Source organism: Chiloscyllium plagiosum, chromosome 45 (assembly GCF_004010195.1).
Source record: "Chiloscyllium plagiosum isolate BGI_BamShark_2017 chromosome 45, ASM401019v2, whole genome shotgun sequence".
NCBI classification, from domain to species: domain Eukaryota; kingdom Metazoa; phylum Chordata; class Chondrichthyes; order Orectolobiformes; family Hemiscylliidae; genus Chiloscyllium; species Chiloscyllium plagiosum.
In genome coordinates this window covers 2,643,952-2,671,842 of record NC_057754.1, presented here as the reverse complement: position 1 = coordinate 2,671,842, position 27,891 = coordinate 2,643,952, and the positions used below count along the sequence as shown (strand labels likewise).

Sequence of the window (27,891 nt, the reverse complement as noted above, 5' to 3'; positions counted from 1 at the left end):
TGAGCAGAGAGTAGAGGGTGGAAATCTTCCAACCTTTAAAGAAAAATCTGAGTGAGTATTTCAAATACAACATTGAAGGGCAAATGCAGGAAATTTGGATTAGCGCACTTTTAGTGGTACTGTAGACTTGATGGGCCGTTTCTGTGCTGTATGAATCTATGAAAGTTAGGAGACCAAAGCTGGATACAGTGCTCCAAGAACAATCTCAACAATGACCTGGAACAAGACTTCCTCACTTCTATCATCCATCCCTCTTGCAATGAAGACCAACATTCAATATGCTTCACCACTTGATGCACCCGAATGCTGTTTTTTTTTTTGATTCATGTACAAGATTCCTCTGCATGGCAGTTCCTCCCCCTTTAAATAATATATTGCAATCCTAATCTGTCATTGTTGATCTGTGCAAAGGCACTTGAGCACGGTGCCTGTGGCACAGACCATTTTAAAAACAGGAGGTTCTAGTATTTTCAGACCGGACAGCCTGGTGCACCAGGGCAATCTGGAACAATTCATAATCGGAGCAGAGGTGAACAAATAAAAACTTGCCACGTGGTATGGAAATATGGTATCTAGCATTGTGCCGTTTCTAACGGTGGAGCATTCGTGATGAAGCAGACCACTGCCAATGGAGATGTCATATAGCAACCAGCGCTAATCAATAAATCAGCAAAAAATTATACTCCTCAAATATCACTAAGTTGACCCTATTATTCTGTCCAATTATTACGGTGGCTCAGTGGTTAGCACTGCTGTCTCACAGCATCAGGGTCCCAGGTTCAATTCTAGCCTCGGGTGACTGACTGACTGACTGTGTGGAGTTTGCACATTCTCCCAATGTCTGCGTGGGTTTCCTCCCACAGTCCAAAGGTGTGCAGCTTAGGTGAATTGGCCATACTAAATTGCCCACAGTGTTAGATACATTAGTCAGAGGGAAATGGGTCTGGGTGGGTTGCTCTTCGGAGGGTTGGTGTGGACTGGTTGGGCCGAAGGGCCTGTTTTCACACTGTAGGGAATCTAACCTAATTAGAGTTTTAAAAAATTTATAATTGAATGAATTGATTCAATGTTGAATACCGCGATGTCCAGATAGCCAGTTGAAGGTGTAAATGAGAAGGCTGTCTCTGTTGCTAAGTTGTATTTAAGCCAAAATTGCATTATTATTTAAGTGATTTACGCTGTAAATAAAGTACAACAGTGACCTGTACACCCCCTGCATTACATTTCTCTTATTTAGTGTGTGCTTTTATATTGATCGTATGGACCTCTTGATTATCTGAATATTGAATCAATCAATCAGCATACTCCTGGTCCCATAGGTGCTGATTAATAAGAAATGTTTGCTGTGGTTCGAAGTGGTCACTGAAGTTCTGTTTACAAGACTGGGATACTTGGGTTATGAAGATGCACTTCAGTGGGTTTGAATGATCATGAAAGGCTGGGACGTTTTTCCACTGGAGTGTAGGAGGTGGAGGGGTGACCTTATAGAGGTTTATAAAATCATGAGGGGCGTGGATAGGTGTCTTTTCCCTAGGACGGGGGATTTCAAGACTAGAGGACGTTTATCTAAGGTGAGAGAAGATTAAAAAAAGACACGAGGGGCAAAAATTTTACACAGGGTAGTTTGCATGTGGAATGAACTTCCTGAGGAAGTGGTGGATGCGGGTACAGTTACAACACTTGAAAGACATCTAAAGTACACAAACTAAGTACACAAATAGGAAAGGTTTGGGGGGGATTTGGGCCTGGGGCAGGCAGGTGGGACTGGTTTAGTTTGGGATTATTTATGGAATGGACTGGTTGGATTGAAGGATCTGTTTCCGTGCTGTATGACTCTATGAAGCAGAGAGAGATGTTTTAAACCAGAAACAATGCTATTTACCTTAATAGAGTGAATTCTGGATAAGGTTTAAAACACACTCGGAGAATGCTGAGGGAGAGAAAGGGTATTTTCTGTACAGACTGTGTTTAAACACCAGATGCAACGTTTCTAGAAAGTTCTTCCTGAGCCCAGTCTCCAACAGACTGCACAGAAATAGCCGTCTCCAATCTTCCTTTTATTTACACCATCCATTCACAGAAAAAAATTACATTCATTAAAAAATTGCTACTTGCAAAAATGTGTTTGTTTTTGCCTGAACAAGAATTTGTACAGAAGATGAAAAAAAAAATAAAGGATTCACATTGGAGGTGTCAGGGATCTGCTGTCAGTCACTGCTGGCTGTGAGGTGTAACACAAATCTCTGGCTTATCAACTCACGCCAACTTACAGACTACCATCGGCACTGTGCAACAACAGATAGACAACGCTGGTGAGAACCTGTCCATTATGGTAGCAGCAGAAAGGGATCAGAGAGCACAATTAGTGTTACACCTGAGGTGGGGCCGTGTCAAGGGCATTCAGCCAGGAGAGGATCCCGTCCAGCCGAGACCCACTCATGGGACGCACTCACGGTGTCTCGCTGACGGCAGCTTTTACCGTTTCAAAGGTAAGGGGGGGGGGGGGGGTAGGAAGTGGGGTGGAGAGCGAGGAAAAGGGAAGACAGAAAGGCCAGTGTTGCGGGTGGGGGAGTTAGCGGCTGACTCTGGGTCGCAGGGTGCTCACATCTTTGAACAGATGGCTGAGACAGACAGCGAAAGTCAAGGGTACGAGACACGAGGCAGCCTTTTAGAACAGCCGTAACTCTTGACGTGAAACTGTACTGGGAGTCATGTGCTTGGCTACTCCGTGTAACTGAGCACTGTAAATCGCAGTATGAACTAGCCCGAGATTTCAAGTATCTTTCTGGTGTAAGCCGCTGTACCTGTGCCAAGTTATTAGGCCTTGCTTCAAATTCCAAACCTCTCCTCCCAGGAAAACGGCTCACTTACCTGCAGGCTGCCACCAGGGGATGCAGCAAGTGCCGTCACCGGAGCCACAAGGAGATTACAGAAAAGGAAAATCTTTGGCTTGTGGAAATCAGGTCAGAAAGACCAACCCATCTCGCTCTGTCTCAGCTGCTTGGTAGTGCACTGTGAGGGAAGGAGCATGAGATGTCAATCCAGATGTTCACTCTCAGCAGGGGTTATTGGGTACAGACTCCACCTTGGGGGAGTGCGGAGGGAGGGCCAAAGAAGCAGGGCAGGTGGAGGTAAGGGGGCAAGGGAGCCTGCTCTCTTAAACCCCCCATCTTGGAGAGAACATAACGACACACCAAACGTTACCCGAACCCTTCTACAGATTAAAAAGTTGCCCGTGCCTTCTTGCTCTCCACGTTAAACATGAGGAAGAGGAGGGCGAGGAAGGTAGGGTGCCTGACGGTAACACCTGTCAGGAGGAACTGCACGCAAAAGATGCCTGGTCTCCCCGAAACGGGCGTCGTTTTCTTCAGGGGTAACATCACAACCGCACAACGGACACAAAACACCTCGCGGATTCGATACCAGTGCCTGGCTGTCTCTTCCTGCTCATCAGGGGCTGGGGATGGTGTTTTATGGCTGAGGGGCTTTAGAAAAAGGCAGGGTAAACAGAAATCGGTCCCTTTTTTTTCAGTATGTACATAGTTCACACGCCTTCGAGCCACGCCACCGGCTCGTCTCAGCTGTGTGGGTAATACTGACTGTAGTTCCACGGGTTCTGATATCCATACGATCCATAAGGCTGCAACGAGAGAAAAAGACAATCGGAAAATTGGTGCAAGCCTCCGTCTACCGTGGAAAACCCAGCCCAGCCTTCATTTGCAACTAAATGCTCTCGACTGAGCCAGAGGGCTTGAGCTTTCGGTGAGACTCCAGCTGACACGGGGTGAAGAATCTGAGCGCTGCTGCACACTTTGCCCCATTGGACAAACTGTTGCTGCTGTTTTCACAGATTTGTTCCTCACTCGCTCCTGGGATGAGTGCATCACTGGCTGGGCCCAGTAATTACTGCCCGTCCCTAACTGCCCCCTGAGAAGGTGGTAGTGAGCTGCCTTCTTGAACAGCTACACCAGTCTGTGAGTGCACCTACACCGACTACGGCACTCCAGAATTATGACCCAGCGACACTGAAGGAGCAGCCGTTGTATCCCCAAGTGGGGATGGTGAGAGGCTCAGCGGGGAATTGGCAGGGGGTGGTGCTCCTCTGCATCTGCTGCCCTGTTCCTCTCAGGGGGACACGGCTTTCAGAGATGTCAACAAAACAGAGTTTACCCTGGGAGAGGTGGGCAGGTAGAGAGCAGGCTACATTGTGGAGTGAGGGGTGGGACTGTGCACTAACAGGAGGAGAGACCATTGTCCACAGACATATTCAGGCTGACCAGAAAGGCTCCTGTTTGCTGCCTGAAAGAGAGGGGGGGGGGGGGGAGTGTGTTGAGGGGACAGGGAAATTCTGGGGGGTGAGGGGGTGGACAGATAGAGCTGTACCTGATACCACGCGCTGTAGTTGTATGCTGCCTGACTGCTGGTCACATCGCCACTCATGAGGGCAGTGGAGCTGGTGCTGGTCGTGGCAGTGCTTGCTGTGCTGATTGTGGAGGCATCGTCCATCCTCGCTCGCTTCTCCTCGAGTTCCTCAGTGCTGCAGAGCCAAGGGTTACATCATCAACAAACACATCAGTGTTCTCGGGGAGAGGGTCCGTGGCAGACTCCTGTCCGTGAAGGGATGACTCATGGGCTTGGAGATCTTGGCCACTTTGTGCCCTCGTGAACCCACACCCCCAGCCCACTCCCCCATTCCCCACTAACCTGCATCCCATTGTGTACAACTGGAGAGGTTTACCTCTTATACACAGAGGAGGGGCCTTCTGCACAAAATCCAGGTCCAGCAAGACTTACACTGGGCCCTGGGGGGGGGGGGGGGGGGGCGTTGCTGGAAGAACCAGGGGCCCCTCCCTGAGGGGCACCGCACTGAGAGGACCAGAGAGCCCCCCCCAAAGGGGCGCTGCACTGCTGGGAGGACCAGGGCTCAGTCAAGAGACTGGAGTCCGGAGGACTGATTCTGCATGTGATACCTCAACCAATATTAAAAGGAGACAATTTGATCAACGCAGATTTAGCAGAATATGGTAAATACGCTGTTGTCTGCAAGGGGCAGGGACGCGATGCCTTCAGGAACACCAAAAGTGTGCACTGTTGTTTCATGCTCAACTCAATGGGATCAGGGCACTCTCTGCCAACTCTTGAAAGGCTGACTGCTCCCTCACATTGCAAACAGACAGTAGGCCAGGAGCAGCGAGTGACACTCTGCAAAGGCAGCGAAATCAAACAAACAATCAGCTAGCACTCACCCGTTCTCAGCTGCTCGCTTCTTACTGGAGTTCTGCTTGAGGAGTTTCTGATGCTCATCATAAGCGTGTAACAAACTGTAGTTGGGGGAGGGGGGACAGGAGATGGGGAGGAGGAGAACAAACACATGGGACACTAAATCAGGCTCTGACAATGGGATACAGCAGACACACTCAGGTTGTAGTCTGTAGCTAGTGAAGGGGCTAAATCACTCACCGCTTCCGAGAGAGAAGCTGAAATAGTTGTTTAATAGTCTCAAACCTCAGATCCCCAGTTGTTAACAGCCCAGCTCTTTCTAATCTTGGCCGAAGGTAGCAGGCATCACCAGCCTGCAGAGCGGAAAAAGGACTGACTTCTGACAGTGCAGCCAGGCGGATATTCAAGGGGGTCCTGGTATGGTAGACAGGTAGGGAACCACTGTGAGTGCCCTCTCACAATAAAGAATCCAGTCTGAATGGGACGCCCTTGACATTCGAAAGACCCAATGCACTCAATGTTAAGGAACACAGTCACGACCAGTCATATTAAGACAGGGGCACCTCGAATATCCGAATGAGGTGGACGGGCACTATTTCGTTTGCATAATCGATTATTTGGTTAATCAATTAAATGCCTTTCCTCTGGGGCTTTACATTACAGTGTGGAAACAGGCCCTTCAGCCTAACAAGTCCACACCGACCCGCCGAAGCGCAACCCACCCATACCCCTACATTTACCCCATACCTAACACTATGGGCAATTTAGCATGGCCAATTCACCTAGCCTGCACATCTTTGGACTGTGGGAGGAAACTGGAGCACCCGGAGGAAACCCACGCAGACACGGGGAGAACGTGCAAACATTGGCCATGCTAAATTGCCCGTAGTGTTAGGTAAGGGGTAAATGTAGGGGTATGGGTGGGTTGCGCTTCGGCGGGGCGGTGTGGACTTGTTGGGCCGAAGGGCCTGTTTCCACACTGTAAGTAATCTAATCTAATCTAATTGAGGTGATGAGACACATGAGCCCCCGCCCCCCAACCCCATTCCCCTACCTGCCTTTCCCAACCCCATTCAACATTGCTCCCCCCCTGGCCATGCGGCCACCCCGCCCCTCTCCTGGGCAGTTGGACTGTACACCAACAAGACTGCTGCAGCTGCCTGTGTGGGGTCAGTCTCCAAGTAGCGTGCGCACGTGCACACACACCGCTTTTTACTGCAACTTTTTGACAGGTTCCACTCTGCCCTGTACAATACAACTTGAGAGAGATTATCTGGGGAAGGGGGCGGGGCTTAGGTTACACCCCTCTGCAGAACTGCAGGGAATGTGTGTGTGTGTGGGCTGGGGGAGACACAGCGAGAGAGTGGAGGGTCAGTCATTTGGAGACGGTGCCTGTTTAATCACGATAAACAAAAGACGCGATCAGTGTTGGAAACACGTCTTTGATGTGATGTTTCTATCGGGACTTCAAGATCTCCTTTGGATAATCGAAGTTCCTCTGTACGCCAGTCAAAAAGAAGGGTAGGGGAGCCTTTATGGAAGGGAGAGTGGTTTGGAGTACTGGTGAGGGGGATTAAATATTCCAATCAGCCTGAGACAGAGTGTGTGGGCTGGCAGTGAGACACTCAATTGTCAGTGTGGGCAATGACTGATCCACAATCAAGCATCCAGCACAGATAGGGCTATCTGCATCCTGCTTGAGTCCTGCTCCCAGCCTCTTTATCCCCCTCCACTGGCCTTTGACTGTCTGATATTGATGCCCCCCACCACCCTTCTGGTCTCCCCATTCTGAGTGGAAATATTCTCCTACGCTTTCGGAATTTGAGATATTCCGGAGTGCAGGAGGCGCAGCATGTGCTTTTCTTACAGATCCGACAGCACAGAGATTTCGTGCCCCCCCACCACCGCCGATACCAAACGGTGACACCCACCTCTGTACGTTGCAGCCAAAATCCTCCAGGAATTCGACTCTCCGCTGGGAGAAGACAATTTTGGTTTCGAGGGGGAGAGAGCTGACCAGCACTTGCTCGAAGCAGCCCAAGATGTTGCCCTCATTCACGCGGATGTCACTGCTGAACTCCAGCTCCAACAGGTTGAGGTACAGCTTGGGGTTGTCCTGCTGAGGCCAAAGGCTCTGCATCAGAGGGAGGCAGCTACTGCAAAACTATCATCTCTCCCCCCCCCCCCCCCCCCCCCAACTCACAAAGGAACATACAAGGCATTCCCCCTCCTTCACCACACACACAGGCCGAAAATGTGCTAGAATACACTGCCAAGGTGGCTACCACCTCACACCAGCCTGCATGGAGAAAATGCACTTAACAATAGCACAGGCAGACTGTCCCAACTGGACAGCCAGCTCCCAAGGAGCTGACACTTTGGTGGAAACCACCAGAATTTGATCCCCAGGGATACTTTGCTCTCCTTAACCTGGAACTGGGAGAGATGGATTCTAGCCGCCAGTGCCAGCTGGTGTAGGAGCTTCAGAGTTTAGCGTGCGGCAACTCAACCCATCGAGCTAGGCCCAGTATACCTTCATCCAATTTGCAAAAATAAAAACCCCTCTAAATGCAGCTTTGCCTATCATTCCAGTTTGGGAATTGGAGTATTTCTCCTGTACAGGAGATGGGACACTACATTACAATTGCTATCTATTATCTTATTTCTTTATTTTTCTACTTACTTTATGAAGGTAATGCTTAATTATTCAAACTTTGTTTCTTTTAATACTTTGTACCCAAGTGTTCTGGTACCCAGGCGCCTTTGTACTAAGATGGCACCAGGTGTGGCGACATTATATACTTTTCACTGTACTCTTGAACAGGAGTAAACATGACAGTAAAATCTAAATCTTAAAAAGACGGGCATGGGAATCCACCCGCAATGTATACCTGCAACCCAATCACAACAGCATCAAGTGACCGGAACAGGAAGACAGCTTTGACAAGTGTTCCGGACGGGAAAACACGGTTCCACTTTAATGTGCAACGTGTCAGGAAATAAACACAGTCGATGGTCTGAAACCCACAGAGTCAGCATTTCAATGTTAGTGTTTTAAATACTCAGTGGAAGCCCTTGTTATTGCATAAACAGTCCTCGGGATAGATGCTGAACAACATTTCCCTTCACAGATCTTATCAGGAGTAACAGGGTCATTCCTGTTAACTGGATGTCCTGTAACAGTGGGAGCGGTTGTAATTATTTGTAAACGGCACTTGGCTGATACAGGAATTTCGCAGTAGATTTGTTGGTTGGATGTGGGGGTCACTAGCTAGGCCAGCATTTATTGTCCACATCACCGTGGGTTTGGAGTCACCGATAGGTTAAACCAGACAAGGACTTCAGACTTCCTTCCCGAGAGGACATCAGTGAACCAGATGGGTTCTTCCAAGAATTGACAATGTTTTCACAGTCACCATTAGGTTAGCCTTTTGTTTTGCTGGATTCAAATTTCACCATCTCTCTGGTGGGACTCAAACTCAAATCTCCAGCCAGAACATCAGCCCGGGGCCCTGAATTACTAGCCAGTGTTATTATTGTGACACCACTGCTTCCCCCAAGTGTTCCAATGTTATCCATCAACGTGCAGTGCTCAAAGCAGCAGTGGGGCTGGCCACAAACACAGCTCTCAGAATTTCAGCTACTCACCACCGGCTGGGTAAAATAAAAACCTGTTTCTGCTGACTACACGCCCTCCACCAGTTCTTCAGTCGTTAATCTTCAACCGGGGCCCAACTTTGCTCAGTTCCCCTGTCGAAATCCCTCTCATGATCTGGAGGAACTCTGCTGACTTCTACCTAACCAGCTTCAATTAAATCAGCTTCAGGTTTTCTTCTGTATCTCCTTCGGCAAGCTAACGAAGCTGCCCACTTGGGCCACATGTAGGTGATGGGCATGATACTGTGCAACGCAATTACCACAGAAGAAAAACTTGCATTTGTATAGTGCCTTTTATCAACCTGGAACATCCATGAGTACTGCCACAATTAACGAAGCTCTCTGCTTCCCCCACCTTTTGAATAGGAGCTCCAAAGACTCACATGCCACTGTCTCTCGCTTTAAATGGGGGATCTCCTTATTTTTCCAAGAGTAACGGCTAGATTTGGGTTCTTCCAAAAAGGAGGAAGCATCCCTGTGACATCCTGACAGAGCACCAAGTAAGAACATTCCTCAAACTGAAGTAATAAAGACAGCAGCTTTCAAAAGGGAATTCAATAGATGGTTGGAAGGGAATAAACTTGAGAATCTAGGGGAAGCAACAGGGGAGCGAGACTAATTGAATAGGTCATGCAGAGAGCTAGCACAGGTACGATGGGGCGAAGAGCCTCATTTTGTGATGTACCATGATAGGATTCATCACTTTGGAACACAGCATCTATCCTAACCAACCTCTCCCCATCTCCCTCACCTTGTCTCCCTCGATAGCCTCCAGCAGCACCTTCCGGGCCTTTGCCATGTTCTTCTGGACTTTCAGGAGTTGCCGGGCTAGCTTGATGGAGAAGAAGGAGGCCAGGGTGGTGCCCCTGTGCTGTTCAATGGCCTCACGCAGGAGTTCTTCTGCCTGGTCCAGGTGCCCGCAGCGACGCTCCAGGCTCACGCGCCGCAGCAGCACCATGGCCAGCCCTGGCACTACCATCTGGAAGGACTTGAGGATTCGGCGGGCTTCCTCCAGGTCACCTAGGGCAGAATTCCGTATCAGTCAGGGAGGGCTGAAGGAAAATGGCAAGATACAGCTGATGCACAAACCAGCTTCCAGCAGAGGCAGAAGCGTGTCACATTTCTGAGGGGCCTCCCCATCGTCAAGCCCATCAATCCCTTTCTCCAGCTGTACACCAAGTCAGTATTGTGGAGTATCAGAGAGACTTTGTAAACTTCCTTCTCCTCGCATTTTAAATCTCACACCACCCCCCCCCCCCCCCCCCCACAATCCTCACTCGTACCACCTTCACCCTCCTTGTACTCCCCGCATAACAGACCGGTCACCCCTTCCCGCTCGGACTTCTATACACCTTCCCCGTTAAACATAAGAAGCTGGGTCTGAGCTTGACATGTTGAGAGCTCTCTGTGACAGCCACCTTGGGCCTTGACTGCTCACCCAGCTGACACCCACGGAAGCTGCTCACTGGTTGCTAGCCTGGCCTCGTACCCATCCCTTGGTGAGAGCTGCAGTTCTGAACAGGTGAATCCCGCTCAAAGCGCCTGCCCCTCAGTTGCTTCAGCCAACTCAGGGACAATACCAAACACCTTGCAAACAGCGAGCCTGGTTGACAAGCTCCCCCAAGGTCAGGCAGGCCATTAACTCCCGTGATAAAAAAAAAGGGCCACTGGTCTCGAGAATCCTCGATGGGGTTCTCTCGTCTTGTCTGCAGCAGGTTGAGACTTTCATTTTGTGTGATTCACACGTTTCTAGCCCAGCGGTCAACCGTCACAGATTGTGGGTTGCCTCAGAAAGGACTTTGCAACAGCACGGCCTGACCCGAAACTGTGTAACAAATCGAGGTGGAACTGTTTAGACATAGTGTGCACTGAAGCAAACGGACTGAACTGTTATTAAAAGGGATACAATGGCCTCGTGTTAATCTTTTTTTTTGCTGAACTCACATCCTGTGTAATGCCTCTGCATTTATGGTTCCTGTCTCCATTCTGGAGTGCCTGCCAGTTCAGCTCCATTAGCTTGATTAACTACCCTCACTTTGTCTGGTTGGCTCTCAAAGTTCAATCCCATGACTGTCCCCCCCCCCCCCCCTCCCCCACACATACCAACACTGAAACGGTGATTAATATAGCTCCCTGAACAGGCCTTCTTACCAGGACAGGTTGAGTACAATGAGCTTATATTCAAATCAGAGTGAGATGATTACATCAGATTATGAAGTATGTTCGACAGGAGGGAGGATGGAGAGGGTGCATCTTCCTCCTTCTCCCCGACTGAAGGGTCTACAAATAGGAGGGGGCTCAGAATGAGGAGCTGTCAGTTTGAGGAAGAATTGCTTCACTTAGAGGCTTCCGAATCTTTGGAATTCCTTACCCGAGAGACAGCTGTGGCAGTGTAAACTGGCGGGGGTGACATCCATTGGGGGCAAAATGGTCAAATGACATAATTATGAAGACAGATTGCATCGGTTAGGCTTGTATCCTCTCCAGATATACATGATGAATGGATGAAATAATTGCCCCAGTAAGATTTCACTGAACCGAGGCACAGGGTAGCCATTCAGCCCATGGTGACCATACTAGGTTTCTGCACGTTTGAACTTAGAGCCAAACTCTTGGCTTCAGCCGCACCAACCCTGCCCACTGTAATAACCATTCAAAGCCCTCTTGAATGGCTCAGCTTAACCTGCCTCCTCTACACTTCCAAACCCTACCCACTCACTGCGTGAAAAACAGACACTTTCTTCACCATAGGTACTTCTTTTGCACAACACTTTTGAACTGTGCCCCATGGTTTCTGACCATTTTACTCACCTCCAGCCCACTGTCCAGACTTCTATCAAACCTCCTCCCTAAAGACAACAGTCCCAATTTCCCAATCTACCCTCAAACCTCTTCCATACTCTCTCCAAGGTGTTAACGTTCATCTGATACGATGTGGCACACCACTCTAGCCTTGGTCCAAACAGTCTTGTATAAGCTCAATATAACCTCCCTGCTGTTGTATGCGATGCTTATATTAACAAGCCTGATATACTGTGTGTGTAAATACCAGCTCTCTCATTCCACTATCTTTAATGACTTCTGTAGATTTACAGTGCACACTGTGTACAGTAGCTATTTCTCAGTCACCTTCTTACTCTGTTGTGCGACCTTGACATTGTTGACAGAGCAAGTATTTGCCACCCATCCCTAATTGCCCCTTGAACGGAGCTATTTGCTCAGCCATTTCAGATGGTGGTTAAGAGTTGACCATATTTCCGAGAGTCAGGAGTCACAGGTAGGCCAGACCAGTTACCGGCAGCAGATTTCTTTCCTCAGAGGAGATCAGTAAAGGAAGCAGGATTTTATAACATTGGAGGAAAATTTCATGGCTACCCTCAGAGACTAACTAAACTCAACCACAGATTAATAGCTGTTTAAATCTGAACCAGAGTATTTAGACAGGCTTCTGTCTCTGCCAATATGTAATAGGAGGGGGAGGGGGAGGCATTTTTAAGAGTCAAAGTTACAAATCACACAACACCAGGTTATAGTCCAACAGGTTTAATTGGAAGCACTGGCTTTCGAAGCGCTGCTCCTTCATCAGGTGGTCGGAGCGGCGTTCCAAAAGCTAGTGCTTCCAATTAAACCTGTTGGACTATAATCCGGTGTTGTGTGATTTGTAACTACGTACACCCCAGTCCAACACTGGCATGTCCAAATCATGACTACTATCGACATTTTTAAGAGTCAGAGATGTACAGCACAGAAACAGACCCTTCGGTCCAACTCGTCCATGCCGACCAGATATTCTAAAATCAATCTAGTCCCATTTGCCAGCACCCGGCCCATATCCCTCTTCACCCTTCCTATTCACATACCCACCTAGATGCCTTTTAAATACTATCATTGAACCAGCCTCCACCACTTCCTCTGGCAGCTCATTCCATACATTTTGGTGAGTAAGCTGCCCCCTAGGTCCCTTTCCCCTACCCCTCACCTTAAACCTACACCCTCTAGTTATGGACTCTCCCGACCCTGGGAAAAGACTTTGGCTAATCATCCTATTTGTGGCCCCCCCCCCAACCTCACGATTTTATAAACCTCTATAGAGGTCACCTCCGATGGTCCTGGGAAACAGCCCCAGCCTACGCAGCCTCTCCTCACAACGCCGCCACCGGGGAGTGACCGGGTGGGTCCTCACCTTGCTGTTCCTCAAAGGCGGCCCACAGCAGGTGCAGGGTGGGCTTCTTGGGCAGGTGGACCATGCAGGCCCTCTGGAAAACGTTGCGGACTCCCTCGACGCTGTGGTTCTCCAGGTATTTGGCATACTGCAGGCAGAAGGAAGTCGGAAAGGGGATGAAGGCAAACAAGATCAACTGCTCCGACGCACTGGGCGCCGGTGTTAAAAAATAAAAAGGCATCATGGTACAGCTTATTGAGAACTGGAGGGGGCACTCACAGTGATAACACGCTTATACATTTCTTCAGCAATCCCTTAACTTCTTTAGTTTGAAGCAACACGTGCAGATAAAACAGCAATGGAATTAAAAGATTATGTTAGAAGTCAGATCATCAAAGTAAAATGTGAAATTTTTTTTTGTTGGAACGCTTGCAAAAACAAAAAAAATAAACCAACAAACACAAAACTTCAAAAAGGAACAAAAAACACAAGAAGCTGCCGATCGGGTAAGATCTGCAGAACAGCCGGGGAGGGGTGACCCCCCCGGGTGCAAGCATCTGAGAAAAGGGGGCTTCACCTTAATCCAGAAGTCCTCGTACAGAGCACAGGCGATCATACAGCGCTCGAACAATACCAGAACCCGCTCATTAGTGCCACTGGCAATCTCAAAATCCAGGTAGTCCTTCCAGTTTTTCAGCTGCACTCTCTCGAGGGGCTTGACGTGGAAGTATGGCCGCTTAATCTGAGGGCAGGGTGACAGAATAACCAGCAGCAGATGAGGGAACAGAAAACTCCACACTCACCCAATTCTAGCCTCGTGCACATCCCCCCTTCCTTAAACTATTCCAACCGAATGTAATTTATGTAGATTCTTCAGGGTTCACATATTTTCTGAACAATTCTTAGGCTCTGCCCTTCAAAGGGGGGCAGAGAGACAGAGAGGCGGGCAAGCAGAGACGGGCGGGCGGGCAGGCAGAGACAGACAGGCGGGCAGGGACAGAGAGAGAGACAGACGGGTGGGCAGGCAGTGAGTTGACTCTCCAAAATGAACAGAGTGGGCAGGTTGCCTAACGGTTGCCCACCCTGGAAGCACAGAGCACTGTCAATCTGAGCTAGGGTGAGCAAGTTACACACCGGGCAGTGGGTGCATCCTTACCGCCTCCTCGAAATTCCACCTCTTGCTAACTTCCTCCTCATTCAGCAGGTACATCTCATGCCGAGTGGCTGCCAGGTGGGCTCGGATCTTCTCCAGCTCGGTGTCAGCCTGGGAGGGAAGGTTATAGTGATAGGAAACTGGTCAGTGAAATTAGGGCTGCAAAATGGCAGACCTGTAAATAAACCTGAGAAAGAACCCTCCCCCCTACCCATGCAACACCAAGGATGGTCGGTCTGGTTTCTGCTAAAGCAGCAGCCCACAGGAAGGTGAGGGGGGGGAACTGAGTCAAACACACAGTGAGGAAAGTTAATGATCACAGCACTGCCCCTGGGTCAGGATGAGCAGGAGCTGCTAACATTCCTGGGGCCTGCTGCAAGCCTTTAAACCTACGGAGCAACACTGTCTCAAGGAGGACAAGTCTTGCTGTACTACGATCCAGAGAGCGTCAACCCATCGTCCAAGTGACAACTCCCCACCCTTGGGCTCCTTGTCAACTGTCAGCTATGATCCTGCCATCACCACGCATTCCAGCAACAACTACCAGCAGCAGATCTGCAATCACCATCAGCTCATTCTGCCCACCACCTCAGGTTTGATCACAAAGGACTGACATACCAGCTTCACGAGGTTGGGAAACGGGCCAAGTCACGTAAATAAACCTCCAGTGAGGAAAAACAAATTTGAACGGGTCACCTTCTCCTCATCGGTGGTCCCCACACCGGGCGGAGGGTCATCTCCAGGGGGCCCCTCGTCGCACTCCGTTTCAGCTGCCGCCAGGTTGCTTACGACCTCTGACCTCAGTCTGAGGAACTCGTCAGTGGACAGGATGTCCTTCGGTGAGTAGCTCTGCACATGGTCCTTAAACCTGCATGACAGTCAAGAGACCTGGAGTTAGAGACAGCCTCTGGTTTGGGTAAAACCATCGCTGCGTGAAGTCTGGACGACAGGCAGGAGGGACAGTTCCCCTCCACCTTCAACCTCCTGCTGCCTGGCATCCTAACTTGCACAGAGTCCCATTTATTGTTGCTCCTTACATGAACCGACCCACAAGAGCTCCTGGTCCGACAACACTTCAACGCTAAAATGCTCAGTTATGCCCTCATCTCTCCCTGTCTCTGCAATTCCTCCACAGCCTACCACCACCACCACCCAGAGAACTCTGCACTCCTTTAATTCCAGTCTTGCGAACACCCTCCCAACATCTTGGTTTGAACAGCTCTATTAGTGGCTGCGCCTTCAGCTGCTCGCAACCCCTAAACTCTGGAATTTCCTAAATCTCCGTGCCTCTTCCTTCCACTCATGACAGTCCCAAACACTGACCTCTTTGACCTTGTCTGAAGTCATCCGTCCCCAATATCTCGCATGTCAAATGTTGATTTGTTTGATAACTATTCTTGGGATCAAGCCTCAGGATGCTTTACTGTGCTAAAACACTACGTTAGCACAGGATTAAGAAAAAAAAGTCACTGCTCACTCCCAAAGGCATGGACTCTCACTCAGGACCCCTCCCAGCAGGCATCAGGCCGGGGATGTGTGGCTAGCATTTTCCCCTGTCTTGGCAGAGCCTACTGTTCCTGTAGCGTGAACCAATTACCAATATCCTTTGGGGGATGGAACCAGATGTCCTGAAGCAGTCTGGGTCTCCATGGGAGACATGACATTAATTTGCTGCTGCAACGGCAGATCTTTAACAAATACCTTGCTGCCCCAGCCGATGTGAGCAACTCTGGACAAACAACTTCTGGCCTCATCTCGTTTGCAACTGCTCGTTTGATTTGGAGCCAGGGAGAGGATGCATTGCTGCTACACAAGTGAACTGGACCAGTTATCAGCAGGGTTGCAAATCAACTTGTACACAATTACACACTTACAAACAATTCAGGGTTAATGGCAACGTCCGGTCTAGTTTCAGTTGTAAACCAGGCAGTGGGTCAGAGGGGAATTGTCCACTTCTGATTGCCTCTGGATTTTAAACTTGGTTTCACATCTCTCCCAGGAAATCTCCACTACCAGGTGACGGGAAGAGTTCAAGCGTGGTGCACAGAACATGGCGATTGCTTGGGATGGGGTGGATGGTGAAGAGGGTCTTTTCCTGTCGGTCACTGGCTCCCAAACTGACACAGCCAATCCAGGGAGCATCCTCTCTTTAACCAAAAAAGAAAAATGCATTTATGCAACACGGGCATCGCTGGCAAAGCCAACAGGCCCCCAATCATCTCCAACTAAGGAGAAAGTTCAGAGCAGAGAGTCTGTGGAACACACACAGACAGGGAGTGGTTGAGGTGAAAGATGTTGATGTATTTAGGGAGAAAGCTGGATAAACATAGAAGGGAAAAATAAATGCAAGGGAGACAGAGGGGAGGAGTAGGAGGCGGCCTGTGTGAAGCAGAAACACGGAAGTTTCCTGGTTTCTGTGCTGGATATATTTTTATGACACCAGTCGGGTTACCGGATCAACGGTGAGCATAATTTACAACACTGCGCATTAATCGTGCAAGAGCCCTTCCTTTACTTACTTCTCAAAGTGGTGACTGTACAATTGCGTCGGTATTGATAGCACCCGGTCATAAATGGCAGTTACAGCCTTCAGCTGACCCTGCTCCTTCTCCCAGTTCACATATAGATCCCAGAGCCGGTCAGAACGGAAGTCTGTGCCAGCAGCAGCCAACGCCATTTCAAACACACTGCAAATAAATACATAAATAAATAAACAAACAAACAAACAGCCCAAGTGGATCCATCAACAGTCCAAAGCAGTGCAGGCTACAGAGGCCAATAAATATGAATCTTGATTAGGAGCATTACATCAAGAACTCCCTACCCACCATCTCAATGACTGTTTCCACTGTTGCTCAGGGACATCACTCTACTGTATCCTTTCAGATGAGACATTAAACTGAGGTCCCATGTGGTTGGGTGCAAGGCTTCCCACAGGCACTGGTAGAAGAGCAGCTGGTGCCTGCGTGTGTGCGCACACGCGCACGTGCATGGGTCAGTGTGCATGAGAGTATGTGCGCATGCGTGTGCATGGGTCTGTGTGTATGTATGTAAGTCTGCGTGGTTGTGTCCATGCACGGAGAGGGAGGATTCTACCCGGTGTCCCGAGGCCAACATTTCTCCTGCAAGAGCTTGCTGTGTGCCAACTGGTTGCAGTGCCTCCATTACAACAGGGTCTTCACTTCAAAACGTCCTTCCATTGACTAGGAATTCAAGTCTTATTTCCTTCATTTATGCAGCCCCTGGAAAGGTGGCGACACAGCAACCAACTGGTCGCTGCAAAGCTCGCTCAATCAGCACAGACAGGTTCATCAGTTTAGGATGGTGCCAACGACAGCCAGAGAATACTCCTGATCTTCACCTGTGAGCAAGCTGCATTTTCTCAGCACCTCGTTGGAACGTCAGCTATGTCCACAGCCAGCAGCTCAAACCTATCAGCTCCTCAAGACATGGGGAGTGCTGCTGGTCGACCTGGAGAAGGGTACCACAGCCCGTGGAAAGAGAGGCCAGCTGAATGAAGGTCGCGGCAGATGGCACAACTATTGTTGGACAAAGAGACTTTCACCATGATGACAAGTTTCAAATCCTTGGGGAGCACAAATGTTGGCGCGTAGGCTCAGAGTACGACTGCTGCGCATTAAGATGGTAGTGAATGGCAGTGAATCAAATAGGATAACCAAGAAGAAGGGACACTCCTGGACGTGGAAACAGTGCCTGCCAGATCGTAGCCACCTGCTGCCAAACAGGACTGCCCGCAGTTTGCTGTTGCTTCTTTGACCAAATGCTGCCATCCCTTATTTTCCGTTTGTTAAGCCGGGGTGGAATTTCCCACACCCAAAAGATTCTGTGATCTTACATGCCTGTCCTGCCTCTGCAATTCTGTGTGCTGCAACAACCTGGGATCTCCGTGAAGCCTTGCTGAAAAACAAGGGGTTGAAATAACACCAGTTCAGTCATAATCCAGCTTGCTCAGAAACAAACAACAACTCAGGTTTGGGCACCAGGCACAGACTCCCCCCATCCCTGTCCACTTCAAAGTCAGATGACATGGGCTTACCTCCGGAGTTTAGCAGGAGTTTCAGGATTGGTAGCATCGAGGATCTCCTGTAGGAATGTGATGTAGTGAACCCAAAGATCGACACTAAGTGGGATGGACTGGAGTCCTCGCTGGTAAACCTGCAGCAGAAAAACAGCAAGCTGCAACTATCGGAATGTATCGGGAGAATTATGGTATGTTTCAGAGAACGTGGCTCTAGGCACAGTGAAGCATGAAAGGAGCTTTATTCTGTAAATAACCCCACGCTGTCCCTGTCCTATGTGTGTTTGATGGGAACAACGACAAGGGAGCTTTACTCTGTATCTAACACATCCTGTACCTGACCTGGGACTTTAATGGGGACAGTGTTGAGAGCTTTTCTTACACTTTAAAAGGGTACAGAGAGCTGTACCTGTTCTTGGAGAGTTTGATGGGGACACAGTTGCAAGAAAGCTTTACTTTCTGTTTAAAATACTAGAGGGAGCATTAATCTGTATTAAACCTTGTGTATTAACTGTCCTGTGGATGTTTGATTGAAACAGTATCTCTGTTCTGTATCTAATGCTGTGCTGTCCCTGTCCTGGGGTTTTTTAATGGGAACAGTGTAGAGAAAATTCTACTTTCACTTTAAAAAGGAATGGAAGCAGCTTTTACTTTCAGTAGACAAAAAATTATTCTGTATCTAACGCTATGCTGCCCCTGTCCTGTGAACGTTTAATGAGCAGAGCTTGTGCCAACGGTGAAGAAGCTCCACCATCCTGCACGGATTTCTATTAACTTGGGAAGGTGGCAGTAATACAGTCATTAACGTAAAGAGAAGACAGAGGAAGGAGCAGGATCAGGAAGAGATTATTCACACGGTGAATTGCTGGATCTCGGGGGTGCTCTGCTACTGAGAGCTGTTCAGGCAGAAACCATCGCAGAGTGGAGAGAGCAGACACTGGTGTTCTGGGTGAGCGAGAGAAGGGACGATAAACAGTTTTCATACACACTCTCAATCTCTACTGTTTACTCTATGCTGACAAGCAAAAAGGACATCTGTTTCACAAGATGTGCATGGGCAATGATTTAACTTTTTGCAGACACAAGTTGGCAGCTGTCATCACATCCAAGCAGATGACTCGAGCTGTAATCTGACAGATAGGCAAATTCCAGGGAAACTGTCAGCTGGATCTCCTCTCGGTAGAATGCGAGCAACATTTATCAGCTTAAATAACCCAAAAGAAACAGCAGCCCCCGAAGCTCCCCACGTCAGTCCCCTCACCTCCTCTGCCTCTTTGGTGAACCCCAGGCGCTTCTCTATGTCGGCATATTTCTTCCAGTAGCCATAACAATAGGGATAGCGGGCGAAGAACGCATCGAATGCCTTCCGCACGGCCCAGATGTGATTCTGAAAGAAGACCAGAATGAACAAGAGAGCAGCCCAGTCCTGCACCACGCCCCGAGACACACGACCTTACGTTCCAGTCAGAGACATTGCCAAACCTGCTAAGCCAGGAGTCCTGGGATACACTGCTCTCTGCCTGCCTGCTCGGCTGGGATTCACGTCTATAGCCTCAGCAACTGAAGCAGGCAAGGGAGTGAGGGAGCACCTACTCTCTGGGGAAGCTACACGAGCCAATGACAGTGGAACTGCAGAAGAGAAAGTCACCTGACCTTGGTGCCCCAGCCATTTTCCTGTGGGGACAGGCTCAGTGACTGAAGGTGGGGATGGAGATCACAAATCCCATTTGTCTTGGAATATTCCTGTCCTGAAGGGATGGAGGAGGACAGGTGGGCCCCAGATAAACATAGAGCGAGCAGTTAGGAACGTTGGCCAGGTGAGAAAGTTGGCCAGGCTACCCGTGGAAAACACTCTAATTTTCTTCAAAAATACAGTTGGGACTTTTCTACACCCACCTGATATAGCCAGAGTTTAAAGTCTCATTAGGAAACAGCAGCTCCGACAGTGCAGCACTCCCCTAGTGCTGGCCCTGGGGGCATCAGCTTAGATCATTTGGTCAAGTCCTTGATATTGGCTTGAACTCTACAAACAACTCTAGTGACTGTCCCATAGTATTCCACCCTCCCACTGCTGATCACTCACTAATTAAGGAACCTCGCTGAAAGGACAGCACAGAGGCCTGTCCATTTCCTCACCCCTGCCAGGGGAAGCATCCTCTCCCATTCCTCTACCAACCCACCAACTGAATGCTCTCTCCCCTCGGCCAATGGTGTTTCCTTTTCTCCAACCTATTACAGATTCACACCCATTGACAGACACTCCCCTACCACGAAGCCATACAGCTCTGCCCTGGCACAATTGTGCATTTGATCAAGGAGCCTAAAATATAGAAGCGGAAGTTGGCCATTGAGTCTGCTCCGCCATGTGATCATGGCTGATCTGTTTCTCAAACCTTTGCTCCTGCCATCTCCTGTTAACTATTGACCCTCTCGCAAATCGAGAACTGTTAGGCCTCAGTCCTAAGACACTCAATGACTCGGCCTCCACAGCATTCTGCAGCTGTGACTTTGACACCCTCCCTCCTCATTTGCTCATAAAGGTTGACCCTTTACTGTGAGGCTGTGCCTTTGGGTCCTGCCTCTCCTACGAGAGAAAACAACTTTTTCACATCCTCTCTATCCAGGCCCCTCAGTGTTCTGGAAGTTTCAATCAATCAGATTGCCCCCTCAGCCTTCTAAACTCCACCAAGTACCAGACCCAGAGTCCTCAAGCACGCCCCTCATTCCCGGGATCATTCTGGTGAGCTTCGTCTGGAACCCCACCAAGGCAGGCATAAACTTCCTTACAGAAGGAGCCCAAAATTGCTCATAATATTCAAAATGCAGCCTGACCAGAGCTTTCTACAGCTTCAGCAGTACATCCTTGCTTTTATATTCTAGCCCTCTCAAAATGAACACTAACATTGCATTTGCCTTCCTAACTGCCAAATGAACCTGCATGTCAACTGGAAGAGAATCCTGAACCAGGACTCGCAAGTCCCTTGGTGCTGCAGATTTCTGAAGCTTTTCCCGATTTAGAAGACAGTCTACATCTCTATTGTTCCGACCGAAGTGCCTAATCTCACACTTGCCCCACACTGTATTCCACCTGCCACTTCATTGCCCACTCTCCTGGTCTGTCCTTCTGCAAAGCCGCCACTTCCCTAACACTACCCATCCTTCCACTCTTCTGTGCATTACCTCCAAAGTTAACAACAACGCCCTTAGTTTCTCTGTCCAGAATATTAATGTGTAATGTAAATATAGAATCCCTACAGCACAGAAAGAGGTGATTTGGCCCATCAAGTCTGCAGTGACCCCCCCCGAAGAGCATCCCATCCAAATCTTCATCCTGTAACCCACATTGGGTTTTTATCATGGCTAACCTACACATCCTAGGACACTATGGGATCTTTTTTTAGCATGGCCAACTAACCTAACTTGCACATCTTTGGACTGAGAGGAGAAATTGGACCACCCAGAGGAAACCCTGCAGACAGGAGGAGAATGTGCAAACTCCACACAGTCGCCTGAGGCTGGAATTGAACCTGGGCCCCTGGTGCTGGGAAGCAGCAATGCTAACCACTGAGCTACCTCACCTTCCAATAGTCATAGTTCCAACACGGACTCCTGTGGAATTCCCACTAGTCACCTGCTGCCATCCTGAAAAATCCCCCTTTGTCCACACTCCCTGTCTTCTGTCAGTCAGTCAATCCTCTACTGATGCCAATACCTTGCCCCTAACATCATGGGCTCTTAATCTTATTCAGCAATCTCCTGTGTGGAACCTTGTCAAGACACATCGCATTAGTTGGTAACCCATCCAGTCCCATCGCTTTCCTTGGCCTGGATGAGAAATATCACCTCTCAACCTCTGTGGGTAACACAGTGACACAGCAGTTAGCACTACTGCCTCCCAGAGCCAGGGACCCGGGTTCAATTCCTGTTTGGGCAACTGTCTGTGTGGAGTTTGCACATTATCCCCGTGTCTGTGTGGGTTTCCTCTGGGTGCTCCGGTTTTCTCTCACAAATCCAAAGATGTGCAGGTTAGAGTGGATTAGCCATGGGAAATTGCCCATAGTGTTAGGTGCATTAGTCGGGATAAATAAAGGGCAGGGGAATGGGTCGGGTTGGATTACTCTCCGTAGGGTCAGTGTGGACTTGTTGGGCCAAATGGCCTGTTTCCAAACGGTCAGGAATCGAATCTAAAAACACCCTCACCCTCCTCCAGATGACTCCAACCTCAGAGAGAGCACCTTCATCCCACATCCTTACCACCTATTTCCACCTCCAGTGAAGATTATGTTGTCTTTCGTCAACCCATATTACCTCTACACCACTGTTTCTCTTGCTGGCCCCCTGATTTCCTTCCCACACAACCTGCAACTCATCCTGGATGCCTCTGACCAAGACGCTAGACTGTGCCAAGACCCTGTCCCTGCCGTCACATCCCTTCACTGTCCTGCAGGCGCCCCATCAACCTCAAAATTCTCTAGTCCCTGACCCACGCAGTCTCCCCTCTGCAGGAGATTGTCAAAGTCTTTCCAACACTGCTTTGCTTTGAATTCACTTTCCTCTGTTTGACGTTAAGTCGGTGGACACACTCACATCAGGTGAAACTATATCCACACCCTCACCGGCCCTGCTTCAGAACTGAGTGACAGTCGCAATCCAAACACCCGCCTCTGATCCCCACTTGTTCTGGTGTCAAATCACTCTCGCACTTTAGAGCCCCACCTCACTGCACAGAAGGCATCACATTACAGAAGTGTTGCTAAAAATACCGGTGTTGGGAAAAAAAAACTACAGCAGAGAGACCCTTGTCCACTTGCTCTCTTAGTTAAACTGCTGTTGGGAGTTTACCACCAGGGGAAAAAAAGGCAAGTGATATAGAAGGCATGCTAGCACAGTAACACCGACACAACGACTGCCTTACCTCTTGTTCCACATATTGCAGGACATATGTCCATCCTGTAAAATCATATGGATTGTCCTCAACTATTTTCCAATACTTCTCAAAGTCGGTGGGGTACGGAGGGACACTGTCCTCAGTCTCTATGACTCCATAATCACCACTGGCCTGCCCGTACGCATCCAGACAGTCAGTGGTGCTCTCCGTCGCCATATAGTCTGCAATGTCAGGATGGATCAGTTTGTCCATTGCGTGTTCTGGACCGTTGGTGCTCGCGGGGAGCAGGGTCACTGCCTCCAGCGCTGTCGCACTGCTCGAAGAGTCAGCTGCCAGTCCACTCAAAGCGTCCTGACCATGGTCTATGTTCGTGCACTCGGCAACCAGTGATTCCTCGGCTGTTTCCTTGTCCATACCCAGTCCATCTATCTCCATCTCTGCCACAGTGTCCTGGTCACTTGGTGGGTTGGGACTTGTAGCTAGCTCTCCGGCTGAGCTCTGAACACCAGACGGACGTGGGCTTTCAGCAGCCAGTTTCTCTACTTCATTTCGGTCACGTGGGCTGAGACTGTCAGCAGCTGTCTCCCCTACAGTGTCCGTATCACAGGGACCAGGGCTATCTGCAGTCATACCCCCTACCGTGTCTCCATCACAGGGACCTGGACTGTCAGCTGCTGACTCCCCAACAGTGTCCGTATCACATGGGCCAGGACTAGCTGCAGCTGTCTCCACGCCAGTGTCGGTGTCACAGGGACCGGGGCTACCTGCTGCTGTCCCCCTGACAGTGTCTGTGTCACAGGGACCGGGGCTACCTGCAGCTCCTTGTTCTATGGTGTCTGTGTCACAGGGGCCAGGACTGTCAGCAGCCGCGTCCCCCACAGGGTCCGTATCACAAGGACCAGGACTCCCTGCAGGGCCTTGCTGCATAGTGTCTGTATCACAGGGACCAGGGCTTTCAGCAGCAGTCTCGCCGACAGTGTCCCCATCACATGGACCAGGACTACCTGCAGCTGCCTGCTCTACACTGTCTGTATCACATGGGCCAGGACTGTCAGCAGCTGTCTCCTCCCTAATGGCCCCACCACTTGGGCCGGTGGAGTCAGCTGCTGTGTCTAGTAGCCTGTCGATATTACAGGGAGCAGGACTGTCTGCTGCGGACTCCTCGCCAGTGTCACCATCACTCGGGCCGGTGGAGTCTGCGGCTGACTCCTCTCGTGTGTCGTGGGGTCCTGTGGAATCAGCTGCTGATTCTTCCCCAGAGTCTCCGTCACTAGGGCCAGTAGAATCAGCTGCAGACTCCTCCCCGGTGTCAGCAGTGGAATCTGCCGCTAGCTCCTCTCCAGTGTCTCCGTCACTCGGTGCTGGAGTACTGGCTGCTGATTCTTCTCCAGTGTCCCCGTCACAGGGGCTTGGGCTGTCAGCAGAGGCCTCCTCCACGGCAGTCTCATCAACACGCAAGCCGAGAACCCGAGTGGGCAAATTCTGCGTGATGCACGGATTACTCCCACCGCGGCGGCTTTTGTTGAATAGTTTCTGCTCATCATCTGCAAAACAAAAAGGAAAACGTTAATGCTCACGGACTCAAAGCAGAGTCATTGAGTCGTACAGCATGGAAAAAACCTTCAGTCCAACTTGTCCATGCCAACTAGACATCCAAATTAGTATCCTCCCATTCGCCAGCACTTGGCCCAAATTGCTCTAAACCCTTCCTATTCATGTAACCATCCAGATGACTTTTAAATGTTGTAATTATAACAGCCTTCACCACTTCCTTTAGCAGCTTATTCCATGTATGTACCACCCACTGTGTGAAAATGTTGCCCCGTAGGTCCCTTTTATATCTTTCTCCTCTCAACTTAAACCTATACCCTCTAACTTTGGGCTCCACTACCTGGGGAAAACGACCTTGGCTATTCACCCTAACCATGCTGCAAGGTCACCCCCTGAGCCTCTGACACTCCAGGCAAAACAGCTCCAGCCTCTTCAGCCTCTCCCTATCGCCCAAATCCTCCAACTCTGGCAATATTCTCGGAAATCTTTTCTGACCCCTTTCAAGTTTCACAACAGCTTTCCAACACCAATGTCCTGTGCAGCTGCAACATCCCAACTCCTTTACTTCATGCACTGACCAATAAAGGCAAACATACCAAACGCCTTCTTCACTATCCTGTCTACCTGTGACCCCACTTTCAAGAAACTATGAAACTGCACTCCAAGGTCTCTTTGTTCAGCAACACTCCCCAGGACCTCACCATTAAGTGTATAAGTGTAGACCGGATTTGCCTTACCAAAGGCAATACCTCACATGTATGTAAACAGCAGTGATAAATAGTCGCAAGCCTCAGCTCCAGATGGGTTAACGACAGCGAGAACAGGTTGCATGTGCAAAGAAAATATTCAGGATGCTCCATGCTGCCGACATAGAATGTTCAGTTCCAAAATCTACCATGGGAAAATACTGAAGTGACAACAACAATCGCTTGTGAACACCATCCGCTACGAATACCCACCGCTCGCCTCCCCCCCCCCCCTCCACCACAGGAAATTGCAGAGACAGCATGGATCAAGTTCACAGAGGGATTTGAAAAGCAGGCTTTTTAAAAGAAAGGATTGCTTAACTTTGCACAAATGTAGGTCATCTTTTACAAGGGAGAATGATGCGTGGGACTCAGCAAGTTAGGATGCAAGCAACAGAGACTTAAGCTATGTTGAATCAAATTAAACACGAAGTGTAAACTAAGAATAGCACAACAGCCTACGTAGTCATTGTACTACAGCTGTCACACTTGATTATGGAAGATGTCACAATCAATCGGGATTTTACAGAAATGCTGGTGAATGAAATTGAAAATAGGACCAATTCCAAGCTGTGCAAATCCTGGGGAAGGTAGCTCAAGCCTTGAAGCAAGAAAATCAAGTTTTGCGGGATTATTCCAACATTTTTCACCTTCATGGAACCTCAGTCGGCAGAACGTGCTGCAACCTTTAAAGGCAAAGACTACACGGGAGGCTGATATCCCCTTAACACAAAAAGCTGAATTTATCACCTCAAAATAAGAGCTTTGGTGACAGACTAATAACTCACAGAGCGTCACCAGCATTATGGGGAAAACTGACAGCTTCACAGCAGCTTTCACAATAACCAAACACCACAGCATTTTATAATCAAATCAGTGAAGTAACTGAAAGTGAAGTTGGTTTTGAAACATAGGAACCTGGCATTCAATTTGCACACAGACAGGTGACACAAGCAACAAGGTGGTAACGACCAGATCATTATACTGTTTGTGGGATCAAATTGGCCCCTATACATCATGGAACAACACTACACTTCAAAAATAGTGACAGTGGGATCCTTCTCATCCACCTCAAATATGCAGGTGGAGCCTCTATCTAGCTCAAAAGGTGGCCTTTTGATGGGGGAGCTCCCTTGGCACTGGCCCTCTGACACTGTCCATCGCCTCAGTACTGACTCCTTCCCAACCCTTCCAACAGGATTGCACCCCCTCAATGCTGCATCAGACCATTAGTTTCTTCTGCTCCTCCATGACAACTGTGAATGTAAACTGTGTGATTTATGTACATAGATTTATTTTTTAAAAATAACTTTCCTAAGTTTGAGTTTGGTTTGAACCTGTGGGTTTTCTGTGCCTGAAGTATATTATTAACTCCTAAGTATGCTGTAGCCACGATGATTTATTTTTAAACAGTTCTGAAGCCTAGCTTTAGAGTGAATAAGTTTGTATGGACTTTGTTTGTTTTGTGGCCCATCAAGGTAAATAATGAGGCTTTCAAGGTTGTTCTTCTGGAACTTGATTTTTAAGCTTAAGGGAAACACCCATTAGTAATAGAGTGAGACTTTTGGTTTCTATTTTCTTTTGACTTTTGAGCAATGCTTGGAATACAACAGCTGTGTAGGCAGGATTCCTGAGAAGTGCAAGGTATGACGTATGAGGGGACAAACTGGGTTTTGCACAAAAATTGACAATGCAATGTGAGAATACGTTGTGGTGGAGAAGGTAGATACAATCAAGGCGTTCAGGAGGAAATTGAGATGATTGGTAGAAAAATGTTTACAGTCAAAGGGGAAAGGCAGGAGAATAGCATCAAGTCATTCTGAAGAGGTGTGTTACTGGACTCGATACATCCACTCTGTTTTTCTCTTTCTCCATAGGAGCTGCCAGACCTGCCGCATTTCTCCAGCATCATCTTTTTTTTAAGAAGACAGTACTAAGCCATGGTAGGCTGAATGGTGTCCTCCAACACCACAACAATTCTGTCACTGTATACAGCAGAAGGGTGACGGTGGGGCGGGTGTTACATCTATTCACTTCTGTGGGCCTGTGAGGAGCTAGTTACACATGTGGGGCAGAGGTTAATCCCTGCTAATCAGGAGTAACAAAGAAGATTGATGAGGGCAGAGCAGTAGATGTGATCTATATGGACTTCAGTAAGGCGTTCGATAAGGTGCCCCATGGGAAACTGATTAGCAAAGTTAGATCTCACGGAATACAGGGAGAACTAGCCATTTGGATACAGAACTGGCTCAAAGGTAGAAGACAGAGGATGGTGGTGGAGGGTTGTTTTTCAGGCTGGAGGCCTGTGACCAGTGGAGTGCCACAAGGATTAATGCTGGGCCCTCTACTTTTTGTCATTTACATAAATGATTTGGATGCAAGCACAAGAGGTACAGTTAGTAAGTTTGCAGATGACACCAAAATTGGAGGTGTCGTGGACAGCGAAGAGGGTTACCTCAGATTACAACAGGATCT

At 49.0% G+C, this 27,891-nt stretch overlaps 1 protein-coding gene across 1 annotated transcript in view; it reads right to left on the bottom strand.

The window, feature by feature from the left end:
- Nucleotides 1-2,038: 2,038 nt before the first annotated feature.
- Nucleotides 2,039-27,891, bottom strand: part of LOC122543816 (pre-mRNA-processing factor 39-like) — a 28,399-nt gene continuing 2,546 nt past the window's right edge. Inside the window, exons 2-14 of the mRNA XM_043682618.1 lie at nucleotides 23,147-24,663; nucleotides 19,493-19,618; nucleotides 18,250-18,368; nucleotides 16,712-16,879; nucleotides 14,889-15,060; nucleotides 14,196-14,303; nucleotides 13,617-13,781; nucleotides 13,061-13,187; nucleotides 9,629-9,897; nucleotides 7,152-7,336; nucleotides 5,247-5,321; nucleotides 4,384-4,537; nucleotides 2,039-3,640 (exon numbers count right to left, since the gene is read on the bottom strand). Coding sequence (XP_043538553.1) covers nucleotides 3,578-3,640; nucleotides 4,384-4,537; nucleotides 5,247-5,321; nucleotides 7,152-7,336; nucleotides 9,629-9,897; nucleotides 13,061-13,187; nucleotides 13,617-13,781; nucleotides 14,196-14,303; nucleotides 14,889-15,060; nucleotides 16,712-16,879; nucleotides 18,250-18,368; nucleotides 19,493-19,618; nucleotides 23,147-24,663 — 3,248 coding nt within the window. The 3' untranslated portion in view covers nucleotides 2,039-3,577. The remainder of the gene's footprint in view (nucleotides 3,641-4,383; nucleotides 4,538-5,246; nucleotides 5,322-7,151; nucleotides 7,337-9,628; nucleotides 9,898-13,060; nucleotides 13,188-13,616; nucleotides 13,782-14,195; nucleotides 14,304-14,888; nucleotides 15,061-16,711; nucleotides 16,880-18,249; nucleotides 18,369-19,492; nucleotides 19,619-23,146; nucleotides 24,664-27,891) is intronic.